Source organism: Falco peregrinus, chromosome 3, assembly GCF_023634155.1.
Source record: "Falco peregrinus isolate bFalPer1 chromosome 3, bFalPer1.pri, whole genome shotgun sequence".
Taxonomy (NCBI): domain Eukaryota; kingdom Metazoa; phylum Chordata; class Aves; order Falconiformes; family Falconidae; genus Falco; species Falco peregrinus.
The window spans coordinates 87,146,802-87,164,964 of record NC_073723.1 but is presented as its reverse complement, the minus strand read 5'-3'; the positions used below and the strand labels follow the sequence as shown (position 1 = coordinate 87,164,964).

The 18,163-nt window shown below is 41.4% G+C and overlaps 1 protein-coding gene across 7 annotated transcripts in view; it reads right to left on the bottom strand.

Moving 5' to 3' along the window:
- TSNARE1 (t-SNARE domain containing 1) overlaps nt 1-18,163 on the bottom strand; it is a 509,528-nt gene that overhangs the window by 104,554 nt on the left and 386,811 nt on the right. The window contains exon 12 of one of the 7 annotated variants that reach the window (XM_055799977.1): nt 12,776-12,841. The exons of the other annotated variants lie outside the window; for them this stretch is intronic. Coding sequence (XP_055655952.1) covers nt 12,782-12,841 — 60 coding nt within the window. The 3' untranslated portion in view covers nt 12,776-12,781. The remainder of the gene's footprint in view (nt 1-12,775; nt 12,842-18,163) is intronic. 7 annotated transcript variants of the gene reach the window in all.

Here is an 18,163-nt window from a genome sequence, read left to right as displayed (position 1 = left end):
CGACCTCTCACAACATGACCCCCTGTTTTCTGCCACCTCTCACTGCCAGGCTGCTAAGGCTCTGGTAGTCACTTACAAGATGTCCTGCCTACTAAGGCAAGAAATAAACAAAAGAAGAGGAATTGCATAAATGTTTCTCCTTCACCTTGCTTATCACTTTTAATAAGAAGTGAGTTTTATGTAAGCAAATTCATTTGTGTTTCTTCACTTATACTTTCATTCTGAGCCTTAAATCAATGCCAGATTAAAGGCTGAAAATATTCCACTCAATAGTTATTACATTTACTCTTTCTGATTTTTTATGCAGTCAGCTTAAATACATAGATCAGTAAGGAATTTAGCCAGTTTTTAAGACAATAAAGTGCATGAAAAGTGGAGTAATTCTGCAAATGGATGTGATAGAAAGTTAGTATCAGAAGCCCTCTTGTAAAAAAAACAACAGACACACCACCACCACCCCAAAAAAACCCACAACAAAAAATCCTCTAAAAAATCAAAATATACTAGGACAATTTGCAGGGAAATGAAATTCCAGCAAAAGCAAAATAACCTCTGATCTTTATCTCAGGAAAGGATAAACATCCTTGGGAAATATTATGCTGCAAAATCTTCTCCTTAATTATGACAGCTGGGACTAAACACTTCACTTAAGCAAGGAAAAAAATACTGATGGCTTCACAGAGAGAGAATTGCTGCTCAAGTAGGAACTGAATCAGGCCATGAAGATGTTAATCTGCACCGCTATGGGCCATGGACAAGTGAGAAGTGGATGGAACCAGAGGGAGGTTTTCCCCACTGCCTCCAGTATTTAGGTGAAGGTTGGTTGTGGTATCTTATGGATACTCCTCTTTGTCTCAAATTTTCTCCTTTCACTCAATCAAACCTTACTGACAGAACCCCACTGATCCTGAATGATGTCTGTATTCCTGATTTCTTCAGGGAGGAGTGGTGCTATGCACAGATACAAAGGTGAGCGAGCTCTCCTGCACCATAGAAAATGCTATGCTGCTTCTCTTACCCAAATTTTGTCAAGTACTTTGGCAGAGCAGCACATTGTAGGTTGCAGTTGTTTCCTTAGGAGGATTTATAAAGTTACTTAAGCTTTCCTATATTAAAAACTGCAGCACCTGAACCTCCAACAACACTCGGGGAAACATATGCCCCTCAAAGACAGGGCTTTGGCATCACCCAAACAGTATTTCATGTCTTTCATACTTTCAGTTTATAATACTGCCTTCACCTTTTGCTTCTCCAGTATATGCCAGGTCTCAAGACGTGAAGGGAGGAGGCATTTCCTGACAAAGGCAAATCCTGACATTTAGATGACACTATGACAACTTGGGGAGTTGAAACTCATGGAGTTTTCCTGGAAAGCTTAGCCACGGATTTCAGTCAGGAGGCAATCAATCAGTGGGCCATCGTTCCTTAATGGAGCTAGGCTGAAGTTCGGTTGGCTAAAAATTCTCCCAGTGTAAGTGCAAGACTGTATTTTGCCTGACTTATACTAGAACATAGTTTACCGTAAGGTTTTTGAGGTCTGATTAAACCAAACAAAGAAATCAATTTAAATTTCATTACTAACATTATTCTGAATTAAAAAAAAAAGAAAAAAGAAAAAACACACAGATTTTGCTTGGTTTTAGCTTTGTGTATTAACTAAGTCTAACCTGAATTCACAGTTTTTTTCCTAAACAATGTGTCATCTGTCATCTTGTCACACCTCCCCCGAAGAGATTATGGTATAGTGAAAGAACAAACATGATGAACCAGAAAAGTAGTATCTTTAATTTGCATAGAAAATACCGGCACAACTAAAAAATATACAAAAAGACAGATAAAGGTAAACCACTTTTCCCAAGATCCGCCAGACATGTGACATCTTTCAGCAACTGAAAATTAATTTCCAGTATCCAAATTATAGTCCAAATATCTAAGTGTGCCTCCAAACAAGTATTACATGTTTGTCTAGAAGAATAGAAAGTTTCCCTTTTCTACAGGAGGAGTAGAATTTAAACGTTCCAAGATTTGACACTGTAGCTGGCAGAGATGAGATAAACCAGGATATCTGTAATGAGAAATCTGTCTATTCTAATATAATCTTACATTAATCACTTAACAAATTAATAATCTCACCATAATTGAACTCTCCATAAAGAATATGCAAGCATTGGAGAAACTAACTGATTTTATTTTAGTTTCACATTCCCTGATGCATTAATTCCCTCTGAATTTGTTTTCCTCTCCATTTTGTAATATTGAACTTAGTCCTGTCAGGAATGTTTTATCTCTCTGCTTGTTTGCTTCCCTGACTTTTGGACATGAATGTCACAAACCTTTTCACTTATAAATTTGCTTTTTTCCCTGAAGATACAGTGCAGATAACGACAACAAAAGGCTCCCCATGTGTTCAGTGAACTAGAAAGCAAGATTTTGTACCTTAAAAAATCTCTTGTTGGAGCATAAACTTCTGGATGACTACAGAAGGTTAAGTAAATTGAGAGAGGCTGTCAGTTCGGCAGGGGCTTTGCTTTCAATACCTGCGAGTTTTCCTGAAAACACTGGCTTGAGATTAGCAAACCATAACAATGCATTTAAGTTCAGTTAATTCCTTCAAATTTTAGCCTCCCTGAAAAAGTAGAAAGCAGTCAGAATCCACACAAACGAGGACCTGCTGTGCTTTGCATTTGGGCATGAAATCCTACGCCTTGAATAAAAAATGATAGCTAAAGATACACTGTATGACGTTTTTCCTTCCTTCCTTCCTTCCTTCCTTCCTTCCTTCCTTCCTTCCTTCCTTCCTTTCCTTCCTTCCTTCCTTCCTCCCCTCCTCCCTTCCTACCTTCCTTCCTTCCTGCCTTCCTTTCCTTCCTTCCTCCCTCCCTTCCTCCCTTCCTCTCTTCCTCCCTTCCTTCCTCCCTTCCTCCCTTCCTTCCTCCCTTCCTTCCTCCCTCCCTCCCTTCCCAAAAGACCCAAGCATACTTAATGATGAGCTGGTGAGCAGTGGACTTGAGGACATGAACCTTCTCACCGTACCACAGATGTTTGTACTTTCCGAGATGACTTCCATCTTAAATGTCAGTGACTTGAATAGGAACCTAGATACCTATGGGTACCAGGTACAGACACCAACACTATAAATACCTAAAGTTAGGTGAGATATGCCCTATTCACAACATTTTTTTCTGAAGACTGCTGCACCATATGGTAGGTGGGAGCTGTATGGACAACAGCCATTTTTGTGACCCTTCTAGCCTGTGGACACCTTCATGTGGAAATCTCTTCCCTATGAACTTGAAAAGCATCTGTGTTACTCTGTCCTACAACCAATAAATTCCTGCCCAGCCTAACTCTTAAAATACGATGTGGAAGAGCCCCGTGTGACCATGCCTGTAACATACTCCTGAGACCACGAAGGCAGCATCCTTCCATGCAAGGCAGAGCAAGATTCTGTTGACTGACTGATATCAAATGGTTATTGAGTACTGGAAAGAAGTTACAAATATGTGACAGAGTGCCCGCTCTCCTCATAAGAGTTATCTGAAATGTGCAACTTTGCTTGCAGAATGTTGTATTTCCATCCCCTCTTGCCAATTACTGAGTTAAGTGGTGCATGGAGCCTTTTAAAGACTAGAATTATTTTCTAAAGACTAAGAGAATGTGAATCAAAACTGCTCATTACATATTCTCCTAACTTGGATGGTGTCCTCCACAGTAGGCTGCAGCTACTGGTTATTACACTTTTTCTGTTAGCAACAAGAACAAAGGGCTCTGAGCCAAAAACTGGAAATATCCAACAAGCAATTATAAAACCCCATTAGGAAATAGCTGCTGGTTGATTCTGCTTATTATAGCAACTCCTAATAACAACAATGTACTTCTAAAGTCAATTTGGGCACCTTTTACTGGGTGATGAAATATAAAAACACATTTTGGAATTTTCCAGGATGCCTCTCATTCTTGGATGTGGCCACAGAATATCATCTTCAACATTCCTTTTGCTCATTTTTGTATCTATTATAGATGTATAGAGAGACATAATTTCACCAGAATAGATTCTACCTATCTTTCTATTCTAAATATATATTAAGGGGGGGAAAATAATTCCTGTGTTAGGCAGATCATCTTTTGGGAGAGGTGTACTTCCACTTTACACTGAGCAGTGGAGATGGTGATCTATTATTGATCATGACACAGGGAGCAGAAGTTTAATGTGGTAGTTCTATTACAAACTACTCATTGACTTACTTGCTTAAAGCACCACTATTAAAAAAGTATGTTAATATACAGTCCTAAAATTAATTAAATAATCTGACACAAATTCTGAGTTGGAGGAAACAGTCATACCCCCCACAGACTTCAAAGGCTGCTTTGCATTTCTGCAGTAGACATACCTTTTTTTATCTCCGTGATATGTATTTAATCCTGTCTCATCTCCTCTGGAGCTTCAACAAAGATCCAACAACAGCAAATCAGCATATTAAATACATATTAGTTATCCTGAGTATCCCTGAGATATGTTTGGGGTAGATCAGTAGACACATCCTCCTTGAAGATGAGAAACTGAGAAGGGTAAGAAAGTATTTCTCTGTGCATCAGCTCCTTCTTCTCCCTTGTTCTTACTAATAGCCAGCCACAAATGAAGCTACTCTGTTAAGCATTCCAGTCTTTAAGGCAAAAGGATCTGTGGCAGAAGATACACATGTGCATGTATATTGGTATAGATATTTGACAGGATTTTGAGATCTTCCTGTGGGAAGTAGAAGGAAGAAACAGCACTGCAACTATCAGCTTGCAGAAATGGTTCTGATGAACGTAAGTGGAGCTGCTGAAATAGACCTATCTACAATACACATGGGGGCTTTTCTGGTGTTTTTTTGGTTTGGTTTGGGTTTTTTTGTGGGTTGGTTGTTTTTGTGGGGGTTTTTTTGGTTGGTTTGAGGTTTTTTCCCCAACAACTCTAACCATGAGAGGTCTAAGGAGACACAGGACTTGTAGTGTCCAGATGTACTCTTAGCTATATCACCTGATGTATGTGCAACTAAAAATACCTGGGTAGGCCACAGCTAAACATATCCTCTCTCCCCAGAAGCAGAACCTTAACATTTGTGTTGCCCTGTGATTTCCCTTGAAGAGGGTGTTCTTTAAAGACTTTACACCCCTGCAGACCTAAAATAGCATCCCCTTTTAAAGGAACAAACAAGACTAAGTTGAGTGGTATCTGGGGTAAAAATATGAAAGCTTGAGTCATGAACTTAGTTCATACAAAGCTCCTAGTAAAAACCTGAGGAGCTTTGCCTCAAATACCTAGAGTGCCTTGTTGTACTGGCTTCACATTCAGATGTTAAAGCTGTGGACTTAAGCAAGGCTCTTCATCCCAAATTGGTAGGCTAGTGGATTTAAATTTGATCCCACGTCTCATTATCTTTAAGCTAATGAGCATAATTGAAGGTCTTGGAAAACTTATTTACACTGCATTATTTGTAATTGCTGATAAATCCCTTGAAAAGGGACATCTGTTTTATATGCCCAGTGGGAATTGAAAGTAACATACTTTGTATGTAGGTAAATCACAGGATATTAATAGATCTCGGGAAAGGACTGGCTGTTGAAGGATGGGGTGGAGGGAAAGAGTGGGCTGGTGAGATACAATGAGAGCTTAACGAAGAAAACTTAGAAATCATTGCTAATTGCTTCTTCATGGGCTCAGTGCTGCACATAGATCTCCTTCTGTGCCCCTTAAAAATGTAGCATGTGCATGGCTGGGCAGCTCTGAAATGGAGAAGACACTGACTCTGGCCCCCAGCAAGTGCCTGGTAGCCCAGGGAGTGCGAGCAAAGAGCTGGTCTTGCAGGGCAACCGGGCTGAGGTTGGGGTTGTATGTGGGAAGTAGGGCAAGGTAGGAAAGCAGACACCTGCACTCTTATTTTTTTTTCTGGCATAAACTGGTATATGCAGATCCCTTGGGTCTGATCTAATCTACAGGTTGTCCAGATACTTCATACTTTTGAAAGGAACAGAGAAGAGGATATAAATCCATACCAGCATGACCAAACTAACCAGCCCTCCTGCACGGGCCCAGATCTTTCCCTTCTCCAACTCAAAAAGTCTTCTGGCACTATCTGACACACGGGGACTAGAAATGTCCCACATCCCATGCTGCTGTGAAGACCAGAGACTGGTCCACAGTTATTGCTCAACCTTCAAGCTGTGGAAACTATTCTTTCTACCAATTCTAACATTTTAAAATTCCCACTAGTCCAGGAACCCTTGAATTTGGCCATGTGAGCCCAGCAACACTACTTCACAACATGATCCCATGTCCTTCTTCATCAGAAATATCCCCTTTTCCACCCAGGAATGGAGAAGGTTTCTTCGGCTAAACTTTGACAGACAGCTTGTTGAAACACCCCCACTGAAGATTTAGTGCTTAGTGTAGCGCTTGCAGTTCTGGTTTGTGTTTTTATTATGTTGCTTTGATTGGATTTTAAATTTTCTTTAATATGTACTTCCAAGCCCTTCAATCTCTAAATTGTCAATAAGGGCTTCCGCCACCCAGAATGATATGAGTAGACAATCAGTATGTCAACATCTTTCTGGAGCTATTTACCATCAGGAGGGAAACATGCTTCAGTATGAGAAAAAACAGCAACTAGCTTTTAGTGTCTTGCTCTGTGGCAATCAATCCTTTTACACTCTGAAATGTATATGTGTGTGTGTGTATATATATATATATATATATATGAAGGTTTAATATTCTCCATCTGTTAAAACTCCAGAGCTGCAGCAGAAAGCTCCTATACTTCATACTGAAACAGTAACAAACCATCTTCTTGTAAGCTGTAGAAACAAACCCAACAACAACAAAAAACCCCAGAAAAATCCAAAAATGAAAAAAAAACCCCTACAAAACAACACCCACACCTAAAAAAACCACCACATCACCCAAAGGGGATCCTGTGACTAAGTGTGTGTATACTCATGGAAGCCAAAGGCAAAGGGCTATTAGTGCACACTTGAGATCACTTAGAGAAGCCCATGGGGAAATGCTCTAGTATTACTGCCAAAATAACACACAAAGAAACTATGTCTCTGAATACCCTGAAGGGATGAAAAAATGTTTAATAAATGAGTTCTTTCCAGAGGTCAAATATTAACGATTTGTGTGTGCATTTTCTGTTGAGATTTCATTTTCTCTGTTCCAGCCTGGACAGGGAAAAATATCAGTAGGCAAAACTTTGATTAAAATAAACGAATCAACACAGAGCTGCATGCCTGGGTAAAGCTAACGCATGAGATTATAAAGTGCGACAGCTGCAATATTAATAAGGTGAAGAAGAGGAAAAAAAAGTGATAGAAACCTCACAGGCTGATCTTATTTGGCTTGATTGTTTCTGTATTATCTCTAGCAAAGAAGCCAGGAGAACTGGACAAAGGATGATCTTTATTGTGCTGGATACTCTTTATTTTCCATTTCTCTGCTATGATTCAGCAGAGACGTTGGGGGGAGGGGGTGGGGTGAGAAAAAAAAATTAAAAAAATCAAAGAAGAGCTACTCTTGGAGAGGGAAGAATGTGAGAACAGACGGTAAAAGTGAGGTCAGGGAGAAAGAGAGGAAGGCTGGAAACTGGAGATATTCAGGATGACAGGCAGATAGCAGAAGAGGAGAGAGGGATGCTGCATCCAAGCTGACTGCCTTTGCAGAGCTCATCTCGAGGATTCTTCTTCTTTGTGGTGCAAGCTATGTCCATGCTGTTACAGCTGCAAGATTTGTGGCTGCAGAGGGCTGACTGGCAAGGTCTCCCCATACACTTGGCGCTGCTTGGCAATTTGTAATAATGAGATTCATTAGCGCTATATGCTCTGCTGGAAATACTTCCAAAGGTTTAATCTGAGCCACACAAATGACTATTTACTTAGGTAGCACTTCATTAGCTGCTCCTGCCCTGCTGTGTAATATGGTATAAATTACTAGCTGGTGTTGCTAGCATCACACCCAAACTGGCTGTCTTGTTCATTGTAACATGCTGCTGGCAATCAGCTAAAGGGGATTCTGTTTCAAAGCTGAAAATATACCATGCCTGGCAAAAATATTAATATCCTAAAAGTGCACAACATTTCAATTTCCAGGCACAAAATTGCTGGCCTATATAAAAGAGAGTGGTATGTACTGGAGAGCAAACAAAACTTTCTATGCATGGCATGGAACTTTTCACAAGCAGAGCTCACAAAGCATAACTGCCTTTCTCAGTCCCTGCCCCCCACTTTTTCTCTTTGCTTTTGTCCATTTATTTTGTGGAGATTCCTCTCGACAGCACCGAGATCTCAGTGCTGACAGCTGGGAGAAACAACAGGCCAGGCAAGATGCTCTTTAGTTTGCAAAAGTCTCAGACCCAGAGCTTGGACCTGTCCTGCTAGGGGGACCTGGGACCCAGATTTGTTCAATGAGGGGGCCTCAAAGGCTGGTGACAATGTCTCATCATTTGTCTATGCTCCTCCAGTCTCAGCTGCTTCAGCTTCCAGAGATGCCAGTCCCAGTGGCACTGCAATCATAGTACAACACACAATGAGCTGTTTTACACCAATGGGTTAAAACTGAATGTCAAGCCATATATGTTTTACTTCTCTGTTAAAATGCAGCTGTCCCTGTCTGTGTGTGTGTCTGTAATTAACATCGCATGGCCCCAGTGTGTGAAGCACAGCACATTTCTTGTCATTTCAATTGCAAGGAAAAGGGTGGGAAAGAGAAATGTCTGCATGATTTGGGCCAAGACAAGTATAAACTCCAAATCTTGCAAATTGCTTCCTGTGGGATTTCTAATGCCTAATAACACAGTCTTCCGAAACTAATAAAACATGAAGACATAATCACAGCCTTTATTATGAAATACAGGTGAAAAGTTTCAGCTAACAATGATGCATGTAGCAGTCTTCCCTCCCTTGAATCCACAGGGAGACCCTCCCTGCAGTGGCAGTGTTCTGGTGGACAGACAGGTGCTAGACCTGCAGTCCTCATGGGCTGCCTTGTCAGCAGGGCCCATGGGTAAGGTCTATGTGCTCCAGAAATTCATGGATCCATTAACCTTTACACGAGGGCAGAAACGGAGAGGGCTGTGAAATCCTGCTGTGTATCGAGTGATTTTCCCCACAGCACCAGCTAATCGCCCTGGCTTTAGACATAACTACTCAAGCATAGGACTCAAACATTTCCTGAGGCTCTTCCATCCCAACAGCAATTTTGCTTTACACTCATTAGCTGGATGAGAGGAGACCACAGGACAGGCACAACCTGTCACTTAACTCTTTATGCTACTTCACTTAGCTGTGAAGATCTCTATTTCCATCCTATTTGCACAGCACCTTTTACACTGTTCAGCATAGCCTCTGACAATCTTCATTTGGCAGGTGACAGAACTGAGTCACAGAAACCTAGACCCTGTCTGAAAGACTCAGGGAACTGGGGAGATCTGGAGTGGTATCGTCAAAGTCCCAAAGCAGGAAAGTGGCCAAGTATTTTAAAAGCTGTAAGAAGCTGGTTCTTTTTACTATCTTTTAAATTTGTGGTCCTCTGGATTCAAATTTGCTTCAAGTAGAGCACCATGGAGGACAATGCTTGCACACAGAATTAATCAAAACATAAAGCAAAACTACATTCTAAAAAAAAAAAAGGTAGATATGACAGTAAAATGTGACGCAACCATGACTAAAATCGACACCATCAGTGTAGGCTGTCAGGGTTATTTTCCATGTTCTTGATGTAAAATTCTGGGAGATCCTAAATGGGTACCACATCATGCCATAAAGGTATGCCACCAACCTAGATTCTCTCCTTGTAAAATAAATCTGCATACTTCCAATGCAGGCTACTGACTTCAGCAATACTGAATCCCAACACAGAGAAATCTGGGATGCAAACACAGATGACAAATGATGCATGTTAATTATCCATAATCAGTCACCAGAATTTCTCTCAAGCTTTGGCCAGACTGGTACAATCCTAGACTGGACCAGGAAAAGCACTGATCACCACTTTCAACCCAGAGAATCCCTGAAGCTGCCACACATCACCTAGCAGCTCTCAAGGGATTCCCAGCCCAGAGATCTTTATAGTTCATATCTGCCTCAAAACTCCAAAATATCAAATGATTCGGCAATATAAAAAAGCAGAGCATCCCATACCTTGAAAGCCATCCATCTTCTTCACCCCCTCTCTCTTTCTCATCTTACAAACATATTTCCCAAGATTCCCCATTCAAAGTACTGCTACATGCAGTCTTTTATGCAAATTATTTTGTTTATTTTTATGATGTATGCAAATGAAGTCTTTATTCTGAACATTCTTTATGATGCTATAAATGTAAGAATAGATCTTGAATTAGCCCTTTTCATTGTCAAAGTGGCACTAAAACCAACTGAGGGATTCAGAGGCTTAAATGTGTAAGCAGTTGGGCATAAAACAACTTTTATATCTTGTAAAAATTAAGGGTCTGGGCTGAGGTATTTGAGTATTAAAACAAGATCTCTAAGAAGTTAGAAAAATTGCATGTTTTTCAGAGCTAAATGAAGATTTAGACAAGAAATCAGTGAGTGAAGCAACCTGTGGTTTCACCACCTCTTTCTTTCTAGTATTCCATTTCCGATATTAACTGGGAATTTTCAACGGAAGCTAAAGATGGCAGTTACCGATTTCAGCAGGAACTGGATAAACTGTGTAATGTTGTATCACTTTTGTTTTGCCTTACACACTCCATTTGCTGTATTTTTTCATGCTTAGCTTGCACCCTATAGCCCATGCTACTCTAAAAATAGGGTTACTTGGCAAATAGATCATCAGATAAGCTCCACTTTCACACAACTGGGAGAAAAGGAGGTGCAAAGGTAGGGAGGAATCAGAAATAGGGAAGAACTGGAGTAACAGGAGCAGATGACGGGGGGATCAGAGGCCACGGACTGCTGGGGAAGGGGGAGCTCTGGGGTAAACACGCTTGGCTTTGCCTCTAATTGTGTGTAACTCATACTGCTGCTGAAATGCATTTTCCCCCCACTTAATCTGACTGTCCTCTTCATGGAAAAGTGGCAATTAAAACACAGCTTTAGCCCACAGAGAAGGCTATAAATTCCTGCAATTGGGATAGTGGAGTACAAAGAGATAGCCAAACAGGAGAAAACTCCCAAGCTGCAGTATCAGCTAAATAAGCCACATATTCTTCCCAGCAGATACTACAGACTTAACAAGTGCTTCTTTAGTGAATGGAGGATAGAGGTGTGGGAGATGCTAGCAGTTGCACAAGGGTATTTTCCATGGTTAAAAAAAATCTCTACATTTATAGATGTGGAAAACTATTTTCTCTTACTCTACTGATTTACAGCGGAATGTGGAAATGTAAAGGTCATTCCATTCAAAACTTCCCTTCCATTCACAGACCCATAAAAGCACTGTTGGAAGTATTTTCATAAAACCAGCATTTTTAAACCTACTGATAGGGGAAAACAAGAAACTCACTGCTCTAACTGTCTTGAGGAATCACAAGTCTACTATATTTTTGTATATCACTGATGTTTTTCATGAACACAATACACAAAATTAGCCTAACATGTAGCAAGGATTAGGAGGGATGAAGGGAATCTATTTATATAAACTTTGTTCTCAAATTGTTTGAAGTAGCCAGGAAAGCTCTGTGAAGACAGAATTGATTGTCTGTGCTTAGGCTTTAACTGCACACACCAGCTGGGATAAAAATGATGCTAGAACTGGGAAACTGCTTGCTGTGGGAACAGGTTTAACACACAGTAAGAGGGAAGGTATATAGCAGGCTTGACAAGGGGAATGAGTTTAAGAGCTGTATGAAAATGTCCATGTTGACATGGTGCCACAGTGTCTCCCTGTCACTTTCAAGGAGTAAACATAAACCAAACCTCCTCTGAGGAGACATGATCTCCCTGCCAGATGCGCGGCTGGCAGAAATTTGCCTTTACATGTTAATAAAGTCAACCTGAATAAAGTGCTGTAGGATCTAGTTTTTAAACAAACAAACAAAGAAAGAAAGCCAAACCAAGAAAGCAAGGCTTATGTATATAGTAATTCTAGAGCTTTCTGCCCCAGTATACCAATATGTCCAGATTTTCATCTGTTTCCCCTGGACCACAGTATTACAACTTCCTAGAAATCTTGGTTTTCTTCAAAGCAGCCCAAGCCATGCTACCTTCTGCCTTGCTCGGCAGAACTCAACATGCTCCTGCTGATCTTCCCAAATAACATCCTTTGCCCACTGACCACTGACAGTCATTAGAAATTCATTAGAATTAATTTAGACTTGACTGTGCAACCAGTTTCTGCATTTTACTTCCCTAACCCAGCAGAAGAGATTAACATATCTTTGCTTACAGCATAGTTGCTTCTGAGACCAGCCCTAGAGAAGGTCCCCCTGGTAATGTCCTGTCCACATTTACACTGCTAGCCCCTAAGATGCCTCCACTGTATTTACATCACACCTACACTGTATATCCTACAGCATCCTACCATGAAGGACAGAAGTCTGATGGCACTGATGAGTGAAGAGGCCAAAGATGTGCTGGGAAGAGTCTCATGGGATAAGGTCCTACAGGAAAGAGGGGGTCAGAAAAGCTGATTCATATTCAAGGAACACCTCCTCCAAGCTGAAGAGAGCTTCCATCCCAGTGAATAAGAAATTAGGTTAGGAAGTGTTTTGTTGATGGAGAATAAAAGCACAGCAAGGCAAAGCATCTTATTCAATATCATTCTGTGCCAGGAACTGACCTGAACTCAGATCCAGATTATTTCTGTAGCGATGAAGAATCTTTCTTCCCTAGACCTCCAAGTCCCCTACAATGAAAAACAGAACAAAACAAAACAAAACTATTCAGCCTAAGATCTCTGTACAGCTAGACAGCCATTCTACCAATGTTTCCATGGAAAATAAGAGTGAAGATTTTGTCTGCTGAACTACATCTCTGAGCTTGTAGTACAGCTGTGTGCAGTAACCTCTTTGATACTCTCACATTCTTCCATTCAGAGTCCAAATGTGGACATTTCCATGAATATATCTGCCACATCCACAATAGCAGTTGCACAAGAAAAGAAAATCATATTGTACAGAAAGCATGGAACTGAGAGTAACGCCTAAACTAGCACAATGCCATTATTTCATTTAATGAGATGCCCTCACCTTGAATATTGTGTTCAAGTTTGACTGTATTGCCTGAGAAATGAAATGAAATGAAATGAAATAAAATGAAGTGCAATGAAATAAAATACAGTAGGTAGTAGAAGAGAAGGAGGCAGGAATAGGCAAAGAAAATGATCAGAAGGCCAAGAGGACTTGTGAACAAAGCAAGATAGAAGAGAAGAGAAGAATAAGCTATTTCATTTTGAACAAGAGCATGACAGATTTGTGATTGGGATAGGGAAAGTCAGGCAAGTAAGAGAGAGAGGAAGCACAGGGGGAAGGGAAGCTTGGAGAGCTAAGACAGTACAGCACAGCACTGTGGGAAGAGGACAAGGGACAGAAAAGGAGAGATGAGCATTTTGCGTGATAGACTACTGAGTAGATTTCCTAAATTACAGCTTATGCTTTTGTTTTGTGAAGGTTTGAAAACCTCCTGTCTCTCTGCTTCTTAAATAAGCAGGTGAGACAGATGGAAGATGTTTTACAAGTGTGACGACTTCTTGTAAGAAAAGCCAAATTAAATTAATGAAGTTAATGGTAAGGAAGAAAAGCATCTATCTAATGTACATGGTTATACTGTTCACATACATCGGTGGCTGAAATAAAGTTTTATTACAGATAATAATATGGCATCATGAGATACGCAATTAACCTGAAGACTTCTGGCCACAAGATCTTCCAGATTTCCTACTAAGCTTTTGTATGTACCAGAAAAAAGCGATCTTCCTAAGCTATCCAACTAAATTTTGTATTTTGCTGGTGCAGCCTGTTAAGAACTTCAAGAATTTAAAGAAAGACACAGTACAGTTCACCACATCGCAGAGCATCCCATAAAGCCTTTAATGCCTTCAGCCAAGTTCTACAGCAAGCTGCTGGGTCTAGACGGCTAGGAAAAGCCAATGCATTACAAAGGAGTTTGGGGGATTAAAGTGATTCCTAGGCTTTGCAGAAGACCATCTGATCACCCTTAATGCACACAGAACAAAGCCTTGGGGCTGGGAGCATATATGTGGTGTGGAAAAACAAAATGAAATCTTTGTGACAGACTCCTTTTTAATCTAGTGTTTTCACGCTCCCACTGTTCCTGTCAGCTCTACTGCTCAACATGCTCTGATTGTATAGGCCATGCTGAGGACACAGGGGTGATACCTCAGTCAAAGGATTCGGGCTTGTTTCTGTTGTATGACCTCTGGAGTTCACCTGCACAACACTCATCTGTTGACTTATGGACCTGAACCTGAGCTAATGCCATAATGAAAATACAAATTCTCAGCTCTAAAAGTAATCAGTTATGCACAAGTTAGAGTACTTAAAATGTCTGAAGATGTGCTTGGATGTAATTGACTTTTGGTGTACATTACACTGTCAGGTGTCATCGGTGTGCCTGGCTTTTGCCTGCAGGGCTAATCCTGCTCTTTGATGGCAGTTCAGGCTTTCCACCTTGCGATCACCCTGTGGGAAGATGCTAGACTTACATCTTCCCTTCATCCCCCTTTCTCCAAGGTGTGCTCAGTGGCAAGACAGTTGGAGCTGGGAGCAGGACGCTGGGAGTTTAATAAACTTTTCTGCCGTGGGACTACATTACGGTTATAATTACACTGCTAAAAAATGTCTACTTTGGGATTTTGACTACATGGAACAGAGTAGCTGCTTCTCCCCTGTCCTGGACTGGCCCCTCTGAAATGGATCAGCAGGGCCCACCAGTGACCGTGTGGGCTCTCGACTTACAGTGCCTCTGCAGCTCTAAGATATAATTATGAAGATTTTGTGGTTTGGGTGTCAGTTTTTCTTCTTCACATCAAAGCAGCCTGAAACACATGAAAACTCTGCTGCTGCCCACCAGAGCTGGGTTTTATGACATGATTGGAAAAGGATGGATTATTATGCTTTCACATTGGAGGCTCACAGTATAAGTCTAGTGGAGCGTCGGAGGGCTCTGGATGGTGCAAGGAGCTAAACATGGTGTGTTTCCATTCAGACAGAGGTAATTAATTGCACAACCATCCAGGGTTCACCTTGGAGTGGACTAGTTGTTTCACTCAATACCACTGCCCCCCCAACAAACAAACACAAGCCCCCCCCCAAAAAAAAATAAAAATCCAAAAACAAATGGCAGAGAGTTAATACTTATGCAATATGGATGATCAGGGGACCAAGATATGGGAGTTATTTGGCAATATAGACACATCTTCTGTGGTTGTCTTTGTTTATTCCTCCATCCTTTATCTCATATGGCTATTTACAATGCAAGCTTTCTGAAGCAGGAACAAATTCTCCCTATGGAATTGGGTAATGCCTAGTATAAGAGGTCTGTGATCTCTGCTAAAAGTTACTGTCATATCAACTTCAACACTCCATCTTATATATAGAATTATCTCACAGAACATTGTAATTTTAAGTGGTTTACATAGGCTGGGATGGTTGTGTCTACTCCTGAAATGCCGCAGTCTCTGGGGGAGAAGGTACTGGCCTATAAAGAGTATACAGCCACTGCATGAGGGAATTGGGATTGAGCAGTGATCTCTCTCTCTCTCAGAAACTTGTTCCTCAACGGCCTGCACTTAAAGGAATTTAAAATGCAGACCATAAAATAGATGCTAAGTATGGAAACCAGCAGTCTGCAGAATAGGTTGCACATACTCTACAAAAAGCTATTGAGGGAGAAATATTGTCATAAATTGTGTTAAATACAGTGTGTTGAGTCAAAGCACAGTTTTGATGAAAATTACAATAGCAGTTTGAAGGCAAGCCATTTCGTGTCTCGTACAATGCCGAAGAGTTCGTACAAAGCCTGCTTGATGGACTGGGCAACAGCGGCTGCTGGTGCTTTACTCTCCCACAGTCATTCCCCAGGGGATCAACCCCTGCTGGAAGAAATCTGGCCCAGTTTGAACAAAGCGGGTGTTAAAATCATACCCACTGATTACAAAGAATCCTTGGGGGTCACTTTTTGGCCCTCACTTCTCCCAGCTCGCTCAGGTTTGGACCCAAACCCTCTTGCTCCTGACGCTGCCTCTCTGTGTTCACTTTAAGGCAGGGTACTTCACAGGTGCCTGGTTTTAGATCACCAGCAACACAGCGCCCGGCAGGAGTGCCAGGATGCAACCCATCCTCCCCGTGCAGGCAGTAGGTGGCATAAATGCTCACCAGCTGATCGGGCTTAGACCTTTCTGGGCTGGACTGTTCTTCACATCATCAAAGCAGGACTTCCACAGCTTTCAAGAGAGGCAGGCGTTTGCACACATGGGTGAAAATAAGTTAATAACAGCTGGCTTAAAATGGCCTGAAAATATACCAGCTCAGACTCAAACTGGATTTGCTTCCCTGTGCTCTATTGGTGGTAAGGGGAAAATATTTAGAGCAATTTGCGGTTAAAAGGTAGGGAGCTTAGCAAGCTCAGAGCTTCTTGAATATAGAGAGAATTGATTTTTCCCAAAAATAGCTGATGGGGAACTTCTTTGCCATCTATACAGCTCTCATGCTAGACAACTGCTTCTAGCTTGACATAGGAAATCTGCTAAGGAAAAGATAAACAGAGGTGTGACAAAATATGGCTCTTGTGCTTTTTCTGTAGTGTCAGCATCTCACTCTAAGTGCAGCAACCATCCTTTTAGGGTTCATCCCCATGTTTTAGTCCTCCCATTGCCCATGCTGCTGGGTTCACTGTCAGACCAAAAGCAACTACTCACTCCCTGCAGGCACTGGTGAGCTTCAAGGGCATTGTTTCAACTTGTTTGCTCTAGATAGTAGGGATGTGGATCACACTGGGGGATGCTTCCTAAAGCAGGTCAGAAAAAGAGACATAGAAAAACCTTTTTTGAGCCTCTGATATCTCAGAAAGGTCATGTTGACTCAGGAGCTCCTAGTAGATTCCTGGATGTCACCTTCTTTCAATACTGAAAACATCACAGATTCAGCATACTATTTCTGGAGGCCAAAAGCAAACAATGAACTTAAACCAAATGAAACTGGATTTTTCTTTTGATTCCGATTCAAGAATAAGCAATGTCTAAATGAAATCTAATTTTGGACTACAGACTCCTTTCAGTCACCAATATTCTTTTCATCAAATCAGTGACCGATTTTTCTTCATGAGTACAAAACTGGGGCTGCTAGTAAGTTTTCTGGCCCTTTGCTGGGCGGAAGCTTTTGCCCTGAAGTACTGCCCAAACACATTTCGCACTGGACCATAATCCTCGTTCAGTTCTTTTTTGGTTTTCCCTTCACTGATAGATCAATACAGAAAATTCAGAAGTGGTGAAAAAGAAAGTGCAAGCAGGTTTCTGAATCATAATGCATAAGACATGTGTTTGCCCCCTGAGCAGCAGACAGTGAGGATATAACTGGCAGATCTTCTTCTTCTTCATGCACTCTAACGTTGCCAAAAGCAAGCTGACAGGGAAGCTGAGAGAACAGAGAAAACTTCTCAGGTTTCAGAGAAAATGATGGTCTGCAGCTTAGCCCTGGCTTACAGGTAATACGTAAAGTGTGATGTTGGTCCTATTAGGAAGGCCAGACTGGTCCAGAATATCACCTTCCTTGGGACTGCTGTAACGAATGAAATGTGAATAAAACCACGGATGCACAAATCTGAGACATGCCGGAGAATGAGTAAAGGCCCTTCTCTGGAAAGGATGACTTCACCTGCTGCTGAGCAGTCCTTAGAGAAGGAGAATGCATGAGATGAGGATGTCAAGCAGGGCCAATATGACCTAGGCCTAGCCCAGGCAGTTTAGCAATTAGCCCTGTAGCTTTCCTAATGCAACTCCCCAAAATGGGAGCCAATGCTGTGACAACAGATGAGGACAGCAATGGATAAACTTCTGCACTATCGCGTTCTTTTATTGCTTGTGCCAAGTCCTAAATTCTCCAAAACCCCATAAGCAAGGAAGAAGAGGCCAGATCCTGCATGACATCCTGCTCTAGGGTTTAACCTTATGAAACCAGCTCCATCACTTGCTTATTTTTCTACAGAATAA